Source organism: Nilaparvata lugens, chromosome 10 (assembly GCF_014356525.2).
Source record: "Nilaparvata lugens isolate BPH chromosome 10, ASM1435652v1, whole genome shotgun sequence".
Lineage (NCBI taxonomy): Eukaryota > Metazoa > Arthropoda > Insecta > Hemiptera > Delphacidae > Nilaparvata > Nilaparvata lugens.
In genome coordinates, this window is record NC_052513.1 from 20,254,139 (window position 1) to 20,272,918 (window position 18,780).

At 36.4% G+C, this 18,780-nt stretch overlaps 1 protein-coding gene across 1 annotated transcript in view; it reads right to left on the reverse strand.

Moving 5' to 3' along the window:
• Positions 1–18,780, reverse strand: part of LOC111048445 (CAD protein) — an 86,301-nt gene that overhangs the window by 23,451 nt on the left and 44,070 nt on the right. Inside the window, exons 18-23 of the mRNA XM_039436648.1 lie at positions 17,160–17,378; positions 11,409–11,607; positions 10,034–10,185; positions 8,904–9,008; positions 6,209–6,451; positions 1,065–1,313 (exon numbers count right to left, since the gene is read on the reverse strand). Of these exons, the coding sequence (XP_039292582.1) occupies positions 1,065–1,313; positions 6,209–6,451; positions 8,904–9,008; positions 10,034–10,185; positions 11,409–11,607; positions 17,160–17,378 (1,167 nt within the window). The remainder of the gene's footprint in view (positions 1–1,064; positions 1,314–6,208; positions 6,452–8,903; positions 9,009–10,033; positions 10,186–11,408; positions 11,608–17,159; positions 17,379–18,780) is intronic.

Genomic DNA, 18,780 nt, shown 5'->3' on the forward strand with positions numbered 1-18,780 from the left:
CAACTTCTCGAACTATAACTTTGCTCCTCTAAATATCGATTTTAAAAACAGATTATTGAAAAACGACCTAGGAACATTGCAGAGGTAGAAAAGGATAGAACTATTTGCTTCGTAGAATGATAGATAAGGATAGCAACAACAAATACTACCATTATAACGTGGACGTCACTATAGTACTTGTAACAATGAATGATGGAATGAATAACGTAGACTTAACTATGTACCTAAACAGAGCTGCGGGGTACAAATTGTCTACCAAACTATTTTTCCCTCTAAACCTTTTTCGAAGCATTCTATTGCTTGGACTACATATATTGCTTGGACTATATCCAGTTAACAGAGATGTGAAAAAAATTCCCGTACCTCGACAAAATTCCCATATATTTGTCAATATGGTAAATTATCAACGGAGTACATCCGATAAGCAGTTTCACTTACTTGCTGACGTTTCGTCATTATCTCAAATGAATTCTTCTGATGCTACACTGACTTCAGCCTGTGTTTTGAAGTTCTTCCTCGTGATTGAAGGGTCCAGGTCCCTTCGAATTTGTCAATGGCATCCCACGTATTTGTCAATATATTTCAACTCTCTCCTTTGAAAGGTAGCTAGTTAACGGAAATGTGAAAAAACTCCCATATCTCGACAATATTCCCGTATATTTCCCGCACAAACTCCCGGTTTTCCCGCCCCGTGGAGACCCTATAAATGCACAACCCCATTTTATATTTATTCCATTTCAAAATCACAACATCAAATTAATGATTGAGAGAAAATCAACAGGATAAACCCAAAACTGTCCCTCTCCCTAATTTTGATAAAAATAGTCTAAATGAGGTTATGTGTTACTCCTTAAAATAATCACAAAAATTTCAAGTCAAAGTGCCGGTTGCACAAAAGCCGCTTAAATTCATCCGTGATTAATTTCACGAGAACCAATCAGAGAAGCCGTGTTTTCTAAAAGACCTTCTCCGATTGGTTCTTGGTTCAAGGTTAAAATTTAACCGGGTTTAGTGCGACCGGGCCCAAGTATACATTACACTTGTTCCAAGATGCACATTGTTACCTGTTTAACTAGGGCAAGCGTGCTGGCATCAGTGCAGGCGGGCGCCGTGTTGGGCATGGCACAAATGCAGGTGACCCCACCGGCCAGGGCAGCCGCCGTACAAGTGCTGTAGTCCTCCTTGTGCTCAGCGCCCGGCTCACGCACGTGCACGTGCACGTCGATCAGACCTGGAAGGGTGACCAGTCGCCGCGACGACAGGCAGTCCGTGTGTGTGCGCAGAGGTGGGTCCGATTTTATGCGCAGCATCGCCTGTAACAAAGAAAACAGAAATGCTAGTAAGCCAAAAGAGTTTATGGATGACAGAAATCATATGAAATTTTATTTATTTATTCCTCATAAATTACAAAAGAAATCTGTTTATTATTGGGTTTGAGGAAGAATAAAAAATAATGTTTGTAGAGCACATTAATGATTTAGATAGTAAATTATGTTATTATATTACTATTAATTCAGTATGATTATTACCAAAATAAAATACGTAACAAAATCAATAAACTATACAGTATACACGGCAATAATGAAATTATTTTTAAAAAACCATTAGGAACTACAGATGGAAACAAATTGGAAGTTGCATTTGTTCAATTTCCATCTAGCTGTTTACCCTGTTGTCAATATTTGCAGTAGCAGAAGTCTTCGGGGTGATTTACAGCATTTAATTGGGATTTTCGTTTAATTATAATATTATTCATTAGGAACTACTTTCTCAAAAGAGCAAGCTCGAGCTTGGGAAAGGAGCCAGCCGATCTTCGGCAAGCTAATAGCAACTAAAAATCAGAGAGTAAAATTTTCTATCCTTGTCTGTCATTACAGAAATCATTTAGCTCTATCCTTTTTTTTAACTCAGCACTTCAGTTGAATTGTTTGCAAGGTATGTAGAAATATAATGAACTACTGAAATATTTTATCTCAATTATATATTTTCTTGAAGAATAAAATGACGACTTAATAACAGCTATCTACTATAGAAGGCGGTGGAAAAAGAAGAATTGGCAACTATGCCGTCCTATTTTCACTTACTTAAATCGTGTGTCTCACTGTAGACTAGCTATTGCTACCATGTTGCCAAATTCAATTCAATTAAATTTTTATTTTTACACACACATACAAGTTTGATACAGAGATTAACAAAAAGAATAGATGCAAACAACAACAATACACATAACAACAAAATTGGTGCAAAAAAAAGAGTGGAAGATTGAAGGGGTTCTCCAACTATGGATATCCATGTACTAGGAGAACCTTCAACCCATGAGAACGTGAAAAAGGTATCAGGAAAAGTAAATAGACGGTAGATATGAGAGGAAGGGATGGGGGAAGAATAATTAGGGAAAGGATGGAAAAAGAAACCGATAGGACCAGTTGTGAAAAAAAATTGTTGGGCATAAGGCAGAAAAATGAATGAATGAAATTAATGAGAGAAACAATGAATAAATCAACTAATTAATGACAGAAATAATGAAATTGGCAAAACAAATGTATCAAAGTTTCTCAATCAAAACTACTTGAAATTGTCACAGCCATTAAATTATTAGAAATGTTGACCCAGTGCCTCAATTTTTAACTAAGTTATTATGACAATCTCAAATCGTTCTATCTATTATGAATAATTGGATAGTTTCCAAAAGATAAAATAGAGTTTGAAGAGACAAAAAATCAATAGAAGATAAGACAGAGTCTCATAATGTACAGAAATCTACTCCCTGTATTTGAAAGAAATAAACAGCAATTCTTAGTGGAACAAACTATTCTAAGTAATATTTAAAAAATGTAATTAGCAGTGATTTAGTTACAAACAGATCGGTTAGCGTAGTTTCAATTTTTCACAACAAAAAATTCCAATCCAAAATTCGATCAATTTCCTAGACCTGAAGCAACTTTACCTTCACTCATATTCGCACTTGAAGATAAGAATATCATGAGAAGAAGATTGAAATAAGAAAGAGAAGGAGATACGAGTAACAAACGAGGAGCATGACAGACTTGTTATCAAAAGTATTCAATTCTCTACCACTAGCTACAATATTATAGTAATCATCACAAATTAGAGCATTCAACTGATAACAGAACTCGCTTGAAACGTACATCAACTAAATTCATTCAAGGTTCAACTTTTTTCAATGTCAGTTTACAGTTTGATATGAATGATTATTGTATTGTGTGATTATTTGTTTTACTAGTTATTTATTTAAAATGGGAAAGAAATAACTAGTACATTTTTTTCTCTATTTGACACGACTATAGCACTTTGTCGTGCTATTATCGAGTGTCAAAAAATTATATTGTCTTTGAATGAATGAATGAATTTGAATAATTGAATGGTGTTCAATAGATACAATTTTTGATAACGTAGAATAATACAATTTGGTAGAATACCATCCAGTTCTCATGTTCAGCAAGGGTATATTTTAAAACTTGACGTAATGAAATCTTGAAGAATTGAAAATAGGCCTTTAACCGTTCTCGGTTAATTAAGGCTCAACTCACACTTACGCGACTCAGGCCGAGAAGAGACTCGACTCTAGTCGAGAGCATGTGTTTTCAAATGGTGGCAATCGCGAAGACTAGAGGCGACTGGTCTGAGTGTCACCATTTGGAAACATATGCTCTTCACTAGAGTCAAGTCTCTTCTCGACCTGAGTCGCGTAAGTGTGAGTTGAGCCTAAGGCGAGCCACTAACATAACGTGAAACAGGTGACTGCAGCTGTGCAGGTTGACGGAGAACAGTTGATGTTAATAATAGTTCTCCACGCCGACAAGTACACTTGAAAACAACTTTTCACCAACTTTTTGCGCTTCATTTATCAATGATATGTTTTTATTCAATGATTCATTTGTTTTTGTTAGGTGCCGATGTGATGTTGGGCGTTGAAATGGCTTCAACAGGAGAGGTGGCCTGCTTTGGAGAGAATCGCTACGAGGCCTACTTGAAAGCAATGCTTAGTACAGGATTCCACATCCCCCAGAATGCCATACTGCTTTCAATCGGCAGTTTCAAGATCAGTAATTGTATAATTCGTTCATAAAAAATGAATAAACATTATTTCTCAACTCACATGTTCTTCCTAACCAAGAAAACATTTCCGATCGATACTTTTGAAAATGGACGGTTGAGGTTTAAGAGTACTCCAGTCAGTAAGTGAACAAAATTGCTTTATTTAGGACTGCACGTCGTTATAAATACATCAACTCCGTGCATTATTTGTCGATAGTATAAATTTTTCCACAAAACTGAGTGATGAAAAAATAAATAATATTATTGATGCATGAGTGATTCATAGGAATAAGTTGCTAATAGTTTGTATTTGAGTCGCGTAAGTGTGAGTTGAGCCTAAGAATCTTTATGAAAAATTTCTAGTTACTTAATCCAGTAGTTCAGACGTGATGATGCGTCAAACATAATTGTCCTACCCCGTACGTGTAAAAGCCAGTTCTTTCCTCTATTATACTATAGATTAGTGCATAATATGCTTCAACTCTTGAGAGCCGTTTTCAAATGAGAGCCATTTCATTTTACGAGCTTATACATTGTAAAAATGTCAGACAGAATAAAGAATTTGAATTTTGAGTTGAAACTCGAAATAAAATATAAAAGGAATGGATAATGATTTTATTCTATTTCAACTCAGAAATTTGACTTGAAGTAGCAAAAATACTCAGTTTAGCTACTGCTTTGTATAGGTTGCAGGAAGTTGAGGATCTTTTGACGTTATTCAAAAAGATTATTTATTGTACCATGTATTTTTTGTGCAATAAACAATTTGATTTGATTTTGACGCTTGAATTAAACTATTCGGAATCTGGTTATCAATAGCAATCTTCAGAGCTGCTATCTCCTCATAGGGCCGAGCCACACGAAGCGTTTTTCAGAAAAGACGGCAGGGCTGGAGGCTCTAAGATTGGCTGATCATCAGCTGAATCTCGAACGCCAACCCAATAAGCCAATCGGAGAGCTTCCTGTTCTGCCGACTCGTCGACCGAGAAACGCTTCGTGTGGATTGGGTTCACAGAAAAAAGATAGTATGATAAGATATCCCTTGATATAGGTCCGTTCATGTTCAAAATTTCAATCCTATTTTTTGATAACTCAAGCCGATTACTGATGACGTATTGTATTACTGTTTTGTTGGGGTGAGAGTGTAAGAACGGCACAGTATGAGAGACTATAGTGAAGTCCACGTTATAATGGCAGTGTTTGATTAGCAATGGTATTGATATCCTTGTCTATCATTCAACAAAGCGGATAGTGCTATCTCTTTCTCGCTCTGCTCTGTTGCCAGATTGTCTTTTAACAATGTAGAATTATCATTAATTAACAAAATATTTCATCTTAATTATGAAAATGCATTTTTAAATTATTTAAAAATATAATATTCTTGCTTCATAAAATATAATATTGATTATTTTGAACGGGAATGAACAGTTAAATTAATACTGTATTACAATATCGGGGCACCGAGCTTCGCTCTTTATTTTTTTTATTGATAAAAAGAACACAATTCTCTAAAATTATCGTGTTTATATTTCACAGCTGGCTATATGTCATCTTATGAATTTCGGGGATGCGATATTTTGATTTTTCACATACTCACTCGCTCACTCACTTTTTTACTATCCACAGCTGTTTCAGCCAAGGATGAATTATCCTTTTAATGTCGTTCAGCGAGTTTTCCCAAGGATGAGATCTAGTGCAATCGAATTTTTATATCATAAACCTATTATGTTCCAAATTTCGTGAAAATCGTTAGAGCCGTTTTTGAGATCCGTTGAACATAAATATCCAGATATAAATAAATATAAATAACCAGATATAAAAATACAGAAATTGCTCGCTTTATATAATAGGATCAATAAACCTGTATCAGCTACCGTCTATAGAAGGCATTGACAAGGCAGAGGATCGGCAACCTTGTTCTATCTTTCTCCACTGCCATTATAACGTGGACCTCACTATACCAGCATCACATAGTTTCACGAAAAAGTACTACTAGTACTATGGGCTTGAGTTAACATTGAAAATTGTAACATAAACGCCCTATACCATGGGATTTCTTCATATGCTACCTTTTCTCTATGACACTTACTACACTGTTACTATTGGCTCCTTACTCTATCTTAATGACCGAAAATGAACCGAAACTAACCTCAACCAGCAGTTTGGCACACTTATGGTCGGTGACCAGGGGTATGGAGTATTCAACAGCCAGCCTCCTAGTGCGGTAGCCATAGGTCATGAAGGAAGACACCCGACGCGCACCTCCGTTGCGCATGGGCAGATTGATGACCAGGTCAAAGTCCTTGCGAGCCAGGAAGTCGGCCAAGTTGTTCAGTTCGCCGCTGGTCGCTGTCTCGCCAAAGTTCTCAAACGTCCACTGCACTGGTTCCACCTGCCAAAACACACAATTACAATGGTTTAGTTGTTATTCAATTCCTCTTTGATAATACCAAATATGGTTGCCATGGCAAAATTGTAACGTGCTATAAATTTTCGGCTCTAAATTTATTGTCTAAATTCAATATTTTCTAAATTTGGCTTAGTGGTTTTGTGTTTTGTTTCGGTTTTGTATATGTTTGGACTTTTTAACATCAAAATGAACTTTATTCCGAAGTGAAAGTGTAAATTTGAAGTATTGTGCTCACTATAACCTTAGTGTCCGGTTTCCCATTAGGGAACTTTGGACTATATACGGCGAGATGGAACTACCCTTGGGTCTCCCCACCATTCAAAGCCATACGCTAATAATAATAATAATAATACGAAATTTAGTAATTTCAAAATAAAACTATAGTAATTTCTATAAGCGTGGCGTCAGGAGTCGTGGTATCCAATTATACAACATCCTACAGACTGGGTCCTGTGTCTACAGAACTTTGTCTATCGGCGGAGAGCCACTAGACTACAATACTACCAGTTCAAAAACATCGAACATCTGTAGGGAGCTTCCTCCTTCTAGGGATCTAGGTACTCGGGAGCGTATGTTTTTTTTACTTTCCTTGCCCTATTACCATAGGTAAGGAAAGTATTGCTTTCCAAAAAAAATTAAGGTACCCTAATTTCAAGTTTTCTATACGTTCCAAGTCCCCCTGAGTCCAAAAACATGATTTTTGGGTGTTGGTCTGTGTGTGTGTGTGTATGTGTGTGTGTGTGTATGTGTGTGTGTGTATGTGTGTGTGTGTGTGTATGTGTGTGTGTGTATGTGTGTATGTCTGTGAACACGATAACTCCATTCCTAATCAACCGATTGACTTGAAATTTTAAACTTAAGGTCCTTATACCATGAGGATCCGACAATAAGAAATTTATTAAAATTCAATTCAAGATGGCGGAAAAAATGGCGGATAATTACTAAAAAAAACCATGTTTTTCACGGTTTTCTCTAAAACGGCTTTAACGATTTTCTTCAAATTTATATCATGGATAGCTATTTATAAGCCCTATCAACTGACATGAGTCTCATTTCCGGGAAAATTTCAGGAGCTCCGTGATATTCTTGAGAAAAATGGCGGATAATTACTAAAAAACCATGTTTTTCACGATTTTCTCAAAAATAACTTGACCGATTTTTTTCAAATTCATACCTTGTATAGTTATTTATCAGCTCTATCAACTGGCATGAGTCTCCTATCTGGGAAACTAATGGGGGGTCCACCCCATCCTTGATAAATGGACTTGGTAAATGGTAACCTCCTTCTTGTGCATGAGGTAGGTAGGTAGCGCAGTTCATAAAAAGAACACATAGTCGAGATATTTCATCTATAGAACAGCTGTTTTGACGACTTTAAAAAAATTAGGACTAAAAAAATCATCGAGTTTCACACAATTTACACAAAGAAAAAGGACTCTGAAAACTATAATTATATATACACATATACAGAAGTCTGATCATAGTTTCAAATATGAGCAAGGAAAGTTGTGTGAGTGTACCACACCAGATTTTTTAAAGTAGGAATACCACCCCAAGTCAGTAAAACGGCGAAGAAGAGAATATACCAAGCAGTGTATGTACCTACTATCCTCTATGGCACAGAAAGCTGGCCAGTTGTTGAAAGGCAAGCCCAGAAAATTAGAGTATCTGAAATGAAATTCCTTAGAAAGATTGTGGGAAAAACAAGAAGAGACAGGATAAGGAACGAAGTCATAAGGCAGGAAGTGGAGATTGAACCCCTGGTTGGCAAAATGCAAGAAAGGCAGATGAAATGGTTTGGTCATGTAACAAGGATGACAAACGAGAGAAAGGCCAAACAAATATGGGAAATGAAACCTATTGGAGTGAGGCAAAGAGGACGACCAAGAAAACGTTTGAAAACCATGTCGAAAGAATGGGGGCTGCTAGGGGTAAAAACTGGCAGCAGATGAAAAGATTGGCTGAGGATCGTGGGGAGTGGAGACGCTGGGCCGAGGAATCTTCAAACCATCCTACGCTGTGAGGCAGAAGGGGATCGAGAAAGAAGAAGAAGAAGAATACCACCCCGCAAACCATACCTTGCCAATATGCCGTTTCAAAATCACGGAGGCAAAGCTAGGGGATGCGTAATATACCTGACTTCATAGAGAATATGAATGAATGAATACGAGTTTAAATCTTAACTGAATATTGATTTCTCAGAGGATGCTTTCTATTCAAATATAGAGTAAGTACATTATTATTCTAAATGAATGATCAAACTACAGTATTCTTTATTGTGTCCTATATCCTTTATGTATTTGTCATTGTGTAGCCTATGTCTCTAATTGTGGACCATCAAGATTTTAGAATAGTTTAGAATCTGACCAAGTTCAGATTAATGTTTATGATGTTCTTTTTGTATAAATGAATTTATTAATGAGTATAAACTTACATGAACTCCATGCTCATTGTAGAAGTCAGCCGTTCCCATACTGGCGTACAACTTGAATCCCATCTTGTGTAGTGATCTGATACTGGGAAGCAGGTCTGATTTATGCTGTGCAAGAAATTCAAAAAAATATGAAATACAAACTATTATAGTGAGGTCCACGTTATAATGGCAGTGTTTGATTGGCAATGGTATTACTATCCTTGTCTATCATTCAACAAATCGGATAGCGCTATCTCTTTCTCGCTTTGCTCTGTTGCCAGATCGTCCTTTAACAATGTAGAAGAATTTGTAATTAATTAACAAAATATTTCATTTTAATTATGGAAATTATAAATTGAAAAATATAATTTCATGCTTAATAAAATGTAACTGATTATTTTAAACGAGAATGAACAGTTAATATTACATCAATAAACTTGTATCAGCTACCGTCTATAGAAGGCATTGACAAGACAGAGGTTCGGCAATGTTGTTCTCCTATCTTTCTCCACTGCCATTATAACGTGGACCTCACTATAGCAACTTACTCCTATGAATCACTCATGTAACAATAATATTAGTTATTCTTTTATCACTTAGTTTTGTGGAAAAAAATATACTATTGACAAATAATGCACGGATTTTATGTATTTATAACGACCTGCATTCGTTAATAAGGCAATTTTGTTCACTCACAGAACTAGTAAACTAGAATTAAGTTTGTTCTTTGGTCCTTCAAAATTATTTCTTTAATATGTGTGAATATTTCCTATTTTAGTGATAATAATGTGAAATATTTATTCTTTGTTTGGTTTTGAAGCATCTAAATTTGAAAATCTTCTTTGTGAAAATAATTAAGGACTGAATATTTCGTGAAGTGAACAACCATAAGACTTAACCTATTTCGGACTATGTGTAACCTTATCTAAATTTGGGACAGGAATAGCACAAGGTTAAATTACTTTTTTCTCTCCCTATCATTTTGATGATGTACTTATTGTATGAATCAATAAATAATAAAGAGTACTTCCAAACGGCAACCGTCCATTTTTAAAAGAGGCGATCGGAATTTTTTTCTTGATTAGGAAGAACATGTGAATTGGGAAATAATGTTTACTCAATTTTTGTGAACAAATAAAGCAATTACTGACCTTGAAACTGCCGATTGAAAGCAGTATGGCCTTCTGGGGGATGTGGAATCCTGTACTGAGCATCGCTTTCAAGTAGGCCTCGTAGCGATTCTCACCAAAGCAAGCCACCTCTCCTGTTGAAGCCATTTCAACGCCCAACATCACATCAGCTCCTAAAAAATATGTAATAGTTGTACGATAAATACATTATTATAATAAATAAATAAATGAGAAATAGATCATTAATAGTTTATTATTATTACTGTTGAAATTGTAAATTGTGAGAAAGAATAGAACACTTTACAAGTACTGTTGTATGAATAGAATAAATAAAATAATGATAATGAATAAATAATTTAATCAAATCTAAGTTAAAGCAAGGAACAGACTCATATAAAGAAGATGTTCTGTAGTGTACACAGTCCAAGCATGAGACATGTGATTTCATAACATGACAGAGATGTTCTGAATAAGTTACCGAATCATAATTGCTTTGTGAACGTACATTCACCAGGACAGCTTCATGTGGCAACTAAACTATCTCTCAAAGGTTACAAGTAGTCATCTCTGCACCCAATGAATACGTACAACATTCATAATGTATTCTCATAAACTTTAGTAGAATTGGGTAATTCTTTTTTTAAGATTCTTTAATATAAAGATATTCTTCAATTTAAATATATTTGAATTCACGATATTCTCTTGAGGAGACTCTGTATACCTAGTCTTGAGTGGCCCCAAGACATACATTATTGACGGCGCCATATTATCAGAACGAGTTACTAAGTTCCGTGCAATACATACAGTATAAGCCTACACATAATAATAAGCTAATGGAAAGCATGTGTTCGTAGCGCGTAATGCTGTGAAATCTTCTCTCCAGTGAAGTCTCACCGAGCTCATACGAATGACGACGAATGGCTACTATGCCAGCGCTCTATGGATATCCTTCCATCCGATTTATTTCGATTGGAGAAGTTGAACATTCGGCGAGCGACTAAGCAAAACAAAATATCAGCGAGAGGCATGTGATAGGTGATGTTGCGCGGAGAGGTGGCCTATATCGAAGGAAAGGTGATAAAAATCAAAATTTTCACTACAAAAAATTAGAATTTTCGTTTGTAGTAGCTTTTTAGAGACTGGGAAGAAAAAGTGTTAGGGCCAAGACACCTGATTCCCGAACACCAACCCAATCAGCTGATAATCAGCCAAACGGAGAGCTTCCTGTCCTGCCGACTGGTCCACTTCCAGTGCAAAAACGCCTAAAAAAACGCTTCATGTGGCTTGGCCTCAAGCCCGTACACAGCTTTTGAACAGTGTCGTCCAAGAGGTTTTCGGAAGAACAAATGAATAGAAAACATACAATAATTTAGTAAATTCAAACATTTTCGCTGACCTGCCAATCGCGAGAATGAGAATACAGCGACCTTGACTCCAACCTTGCCACAACCGGCGATCACATCGACCGGCTCCACCTTCTCACCCATGATGACCCGTGTGGCCACCGCTACGAAATCGTGGTCCAGCGTTTTCGACACGAACGGGAACGAACGCGACACACGTACGTTGCACTCTATCACTTTCAGCTCGTTGTCCTGTCACAAAATAAACGATAATTAGTCACAGAGAAGCACACAAATGATTACTACATAGATATAACACTCACAGGATTCAAACACTTTCACCTCACAAAGAAAACTAATTCAATTAATCAGGACCAGTTGCACAAAAGCCGGTTGAATTTTAACCGTGATCAACTTTCAAATTCAAAATTCAAATTATTTAATCAAGGAAACATAATAGAAACTTGTGTTATAAATCAAAATGAAGAATATTAAAATAAGTTTTTCCCCACTAGAAAACAAGTTGACAAATGTTCAATGTGACCCCCTCCAGACACTCGAGTTACATCAATACGATACTCGAACTCGTTCCACCCTCTCAGTAGCATATCGGGCGTAACAGTTTGTATAGCTGCTGTTATTTCTTGTTTGAGCTCCTCAATGTTACCTGGTAGAGGCGGTCGATACACCTTATCTTTAACGTACCCCCATAGAAAAAATTCGCAGAGGGTGAGGTCAGGGCTTCTTGGAGGCCAGTGATAAAGTTCTCTGTCTCGAGCTGCTTGGCGGCCGATCCATTGCCTCGGATAGTTTTCAATCAAATAGGCACGGACAGATGAATGCCAATGGGGGTGGTGCTTCATCCTGCTGGAATATGGAACTGAAAAAACTTTAGAGCTTCCTCGAATCGATGACAGATAGTGCTCCACTCTCCGTTTATTCTTTGCAGAGTTATCAATTTTCAAAGTTGTGGTATTCTTTTTGAATCACGGTGTACTTTTAAATTATACTGAGGGGTGATGCCCACATAAGCTCTTAGGCTTGTGCGTGGGTAATGAGTGAGAGGGATGATGAGAGATGACGACTACTTTTTAGGTAGACGCAGTGGCGGCGTGTGCATGAGAGCACAAGAGCACGTGAACCCCCTATGAAATTGCTACAATAAATTAAAGTTCAAATCAATAGAAAATTGATTGAAGTAATAGTAATACTCAAATTTCTTGTAATATTAAAACAATAAGGAGCGCACCAAGCAAGGTACACGCATTGAGATAACCTTTTGAATTACGCGCTACAGCAAGCAGGATCACTGCTCCAAGCGTTAGTATGGGTTCAAATGGTAGCTGGGCGAGTTCAATTCCCTCCCCGTGGGGGGTGGGAGACTATTTACATTAGCTTTACGGTGAGCTGCTTTCCAAGCAGCTCATAGCTGTGATAGTGTGATTTGCATTGGCGCCATTGCCTTCTAGAGCCGTTTCCACTTATGAACTGTTCTAGCTGGCACTGGCTACTACTTTGTTTACTGTTTGCAGTTTCGCGTTCGCGCTACATGTGTTGTCGATTTTGAGGTTAATTCTTGTTTCTTGTGTTTTGAAAAGTGAGAATGGAGGGTTCAAGAAAGGTTTCAGTTAGCTATTTAAAAGAGATAGTGTTCTCTAATTTATCAATCGAGGAAAAAATATCGATTAAGGAAAGTGGTAGGCCTACACCGACAATTGATATACATCAGACTTCTACATCGAAATCCAGGACATACAAGAGAGATTTCAAAGACCAACAATATGAAAAGACATCTTGGCTGTGTGGTTGTGAAGAAACTAACAAACTTTATTGTTTTCTGTGCTTGTTGTTTGCTCGCGAAAAAGGCGATCCAGCATGGATTAAGAACGGTGTGTGTGATTTAGCTCATTTGACTCAAAAAATTAAAAAGCATGAAAACTCACATGCGCATATTAGTGCTTCATTGGATTTCAATTTACTTGGTAAAATTGATGTTCGTCAACAGCTTGATAGTGCTTATCGTTTGAGCATCAGAAAACATAATGAGCAAGTCACCAAAAATAGGTATGTGCTTCCAAACTTATAGACTGCATTAAATTTTGTGGTGCATTTGAGTTAGCTCTTAGGGGTCATCGAGAGGACGACAATGCTTTAAATCCGGGAATTTTCAAAGGCCTTGTGAATTTTACTGCAGAGCTTGATTCGGCTTTGAAAGAACATTTAAATAGTGCTACAGTTTTCAAAGGCACCTCCAAAGACATTCAAAATGAATTGCTGGACTGCATGCTTTCTGTGTGCCAAGAAAATATCAAACAGGAAATTAAAAATGCTCAATATGTTTCTCTAATAGCAGATGAGACAACTGACATTTCGTCTGCATTTCAGTTAGTTTTAGTTTTTCGGTATATTTTATCAAATGGTCAACTAGTAGAGAGATTTTGGAAGTTCGATAATCCTGAGGGTCATGATTCACAATCGATTGCAAAATGTATTTTTTCAAGTTTGGATACTGTCATAACAATTCCAGAAAAACTCATTTCTCAAAGTTATGATGGTGCGAATGTGATGAGTGGACAACATGCTGGTGTGCAGACAATTGTGCAACAACCTATAAGCATGCTTTTTTGTGCATTGCTATGCACATCAACTCAATTTAATTGTAGCACAAGCAGCGAGTCAAAATCAAGATGTAAGAATTTTTTTCTCAGATTTGAGTGATATTACTAATTTTTTTTCAAATTCTCCTCAAGAATAGATGTTTTAGACAGAGTAGTCGGCAAACGTGTACCTAGGGCGTCAGCAACAAGGTGGAATTTTAAAAGTAGAACTGTGAATACAGTTTTTGAATATAGAGAAGAGCTAATCGAGTGTATGGAGGAGATTCAATCCACATCAAAACAACCTTCTAGTATTATAAAAGCAGGTGCTATTGCTCGTCTTCTCAAAGATAATAGATTCATTTTTGGCTCTCGGTTTTTCACAGGCTAATGCCTCATGTTGACATTTTATATAATCAGCTGCAAACAGTTAAGACAGATGCTATGAAAATCAAATCAAATGTTGAACATTTTATCAAAGCTGTTGAAGAGGAAAGAACTAAAATGAATGATTTGATGGAGATGGTAGCAGACTGTGCAGGAAGTGTGCCCAAACGTTCAAGGCGCGAAGAGGACACCTACCTCAGTAGAACAGTGGCTGCCAAGGAAACCTGTGACATCATCACCACTCAAATCAAAACCCGGTTCTCATTCACAACATTCTATTCAGCAATCTGTTTATTGGACTCACAAAAATTGAACATTTCAATAAGGATTTCCCAGATACCTTGCTTGAAGATACTGTTAAGTTTACTCATTTCTTGAGAAAAATCGCCTAAAAACAGAACTTGAAATAATTTTTAAAAGAGTAGACTTCAGAAATTTGCTTGGTGCTGTCAGTTTGCTACAATTTTTCATTGAAAATAACTTAACTTCGTCATTTTCCGAAACCTATAAACTTTTGTTGATAATTTCAACCATCCCAATGACAACAGCTGAAGCTGAGAGGTGTTTTTCTACACTAAAACGAATCAAGACGTTTTTGCGCTCCACAATGAACCAGGACAGGCTATCAGCATTAGCAATGCTGACTATTGAGAAGGAAATGATAGCAAATATCATTAACTTCAATGAGAAGGTGATCGATGTTTTCGCAGCAAGGAAGGAGAGGAGGATGGATTTTATTTTCAAAAAATGCTCTGTAAATGCCAACTAGAAGGAGGGTGAGTGTTAACAAAGTCTCTAAAAGCATGTTAATCCTTATTTCTTTGATTGGAAATTATCTTACATCGAGGAAAAATTATTGCTGTTTTCTGTATAATTTGTACATGAATTATTCAATGGGAGTATGGGAGTACATCTTCTAGGTTGAGAATCCTGAGTATATCTAAATACTTATTATTATTAAACGAAAATCCAAATTATTATATAGGTACTTAATATAATACAACCCATTAGAATATTTTGTTACCTACGTAATAATATGATAGGCCTAGTACTCTTCTAGGAATAAAAAATTACATTCTACTACGTGAAACGAACAAAATTCACTTGAAACATGGGGTTTAACAAATTATTAAAGATCTAGATCTTGTTGCTCATGTTAAATGTGAACCCCCCATTAGTATTTGCACGAGCCGCCACTGGGTAGACGGAACCGACGGCTATCGTCTCCTCTGAAAGACGGGGTGGCCGTATCTATGATTGTGCTGTGGTCAAAAACTTTTGCCCCGGTCTATTAATATTGAGTTTCATTTTTATATCTTTATTGTGTTCATTTTAGTTGATATTTTCAATTACTGTCATTGATATGTCGCATGGCTACCGCTGACCTTGATTCGGCACTGGTCATGTGGATGGCAAGACCAACGCAGCCAAGCTTACCAGGCTAAGCCAGCGACTGAGCCAACATGTGGACTAATCTATAGTGAGGTCCACATTATAATGGCAGTGTTTGATTAGCAATGGTAGTGCTATCCTTGTCTATCATTCAACAAAGCGGATATTCAATTCAATTCAATTTATTTTTCATATTATGCATCGTATATAATACACTATTAACACAAGTCATAAACATCCCATCATAAATACATTACAAATTTTACTACAATATTTATATAATATAGTCTAAATCATTGAAAAAAATAAGTTAATATCACAGATGGAATTGAATTTGAATGAACCAAAAAACAGTGGAATCAAAAGTCTCCAATACTGAAAAGTTGCAGATCATAGAATTAAGTGGCATTTTTAGTTTTTAATTAACCATAATTCAATTCATCTCGCTATCTCTTTCTCGCTTTGCTCTGTTGCCAAATCGTCTTTCAACAATGTAGAATTAATAATTAATTAACAAAATATTTCATCTTAATTATGAAATAATTGAAAAATATAATTGCTTGCTTAATAAAATATAATTGATTATTTTCAACGAGAATGAAGTCTTACATCAATAAACCTGTATTAGCTACCGTCTATAGAAGGCATTAACAAGACAGAGAATTGGCAACGTTGTTCTGCTATCTTTCTCCACTGCCATTGTAGCGTGGACCTTACTATAGCTGCGGCGGGAATGCGGAATCGTACATGTTAACTCAAAATGTACATGACATTTCTAATCCAGCGTTCCCGCCTCAGCAAGTGAAAGCTCTACTATTGTCCCTACCTAAGTAAACATACCTTAGTATAATTATAGTATTTTATCATTGTGATTGTGATATAATATGTTGATAACCTTCCCAATGTTGCTATTTTTTGACTTATCCTCTGACTGATCATCGGATGTTTAGCTTGTAATATTATTATAAATTGAATACATTTGCGATGATTTGCTTATTAAAAGAACCATATTTAAGATCCACTCTTTTTTTAGTTGTAAAATGTATGTTTAAGGGTCGGTTTCCGAGTTCGGGATTTAGCTAAGTTCTAGACTTTGAACAGCTGGAGTCAGAAAATTGGCGTTCCAAAACGGGGCGTAGTCGCAGTTAATAGTCGCAGCAAAATAATCTTCATTTTCTCATTTCTATAATTGGAAACGTTTTTCCTTGAGGAAATGAAACATTCCCAAATGATTCAAAATATCTGAAACTTTACACTATTTATTTTATTTTGTGTTTAATTTTAAAGCTTTTCGAAATTTAATTTAAACTTGGACTACGACTACGCCCCGAAAGCCAATTTTCTGACTCCAGCTGTTCAAAGTCTAGAACTTAGCTAAATGCCGAGCTCGGAAACCGGCCCTAAATATAAATAATCAAGTGAGCATACCTTAGCGATGAGTTGCATATTGAAGGGCCCGGTTACTTCGAGTGCACTAGCGATGGCCCTGCATATCAACTTGATCTTGGCCAGTGTCTCCTGGTTGAGGTCCTGCGGCGGAGTCACCAGGGTGGCATCGCCTGAATGCACTCCTGCGTTCTCTATGTGCTCAGACACAGCCATGCACAGAATCTGGCCGTCGCAAGCCACTGCGTCTATGTCGATCTCCTGTAGCAACACAAATTGAGAGAGTTATTGAAAATGTGTTGGAAAAAAACATTAAACAAAAATATGTGAACTGAGTGTGAGACAGAACAAAACATCCAATTCAAGAACTCTTTACAATCATTGTAAACTATTTAACATTGTAACATAGAACTATTAACAATCATTGAATGGTAATAGTGGCTAAAATGTCACAAATTATTCATTAGCATATCGAGAGAATAGTTCTAGATAAAAGGGAGAAGAGCTTTTATAAAAATCTGGTGTGGTACACTCACACAACTTTCCTTGCTGATTGAACTGTGAGCCTCATTCTTAAACGAGAATAATTTAGAGGAATAACATAATGACGATTGGCGGCAACATATTTGAAACTACGATCAGACTACTGTAAATGTGTATATATAATTGTTTTCAGAGTACTGCTTCCTTTGTGTAAATTGTGAAATCCGATGATTTTTTTTAAAAGTCGTCAAAACAGCTGTTCTACAGATGAAATATCTCGAATATGTGTTCTTTTTATAGACTGCTCTACCTATCTACCTCATGCACGAGAAGGAGTTCACAAAGTCCATTTCTCAAGGATGGGGTGGACCCCCCATTAGTTTCCCAGGAAGGAGACTTATGCCAGTTGATAGAGCTGATAAATAACTATACAGGGTATAAATTTGAAAAAATCGGTCAAATCATTTTCGAGAAAACCGTGAAAAACATGGTTTTTTAGTAACCATCCGCCATTTTTTTCAAGAATATTACGGAGCTCCTGCAATTTTCCCAAAAATGAGATTCATGTCAGTTAATAGGGCTTATAAATAGCTATCCATGGTATTAATTTGAAGTAAATTGTTATAGCCGTTTTCGAGAAAACCGTGAAAAACATGGTTTTTTAGTCATTATCCGCCATTTTTCTCAAGAATATTACGGAGCTCCTGAAATTTTCCCAGAAATGAGACTCATGTCAGTTGATAGGGCTTATGGATAGCTATCCATTGTATAAATTTGAAGAAAATCGTTAGAGCCGTTTTCGAGAAAACCGTGAAAAACATGGTTTTTTAGTAATTATCCGCCATTTTTTCCGCCATCTTGAATTGAATTTTATTGAATTTCTTATTGTCGGATCCTCATAGCACCTCCGGGTAGCACCAGAATTTGATGGAATTTTTTCTAAATGTCTGAGTTCAAATTCTCGCATAATTTCAGTTCCTCTGGCTCATGTAATAAATTTATGCTTTTTGAATGGTGTTTTCCCCGACGAGTTGAAAAAGGCCACTTTTATTCCTTTGCATAAGAATGGTAACAAAAGTGATCCAGGGAACTATCGCCCAATTTCTCTGCTTTCATGTTTGTCAAAGGTGATTGAGAAATGTGTTAAGACTCGTTTGGTCGAATTCTTGGAAAAATATGA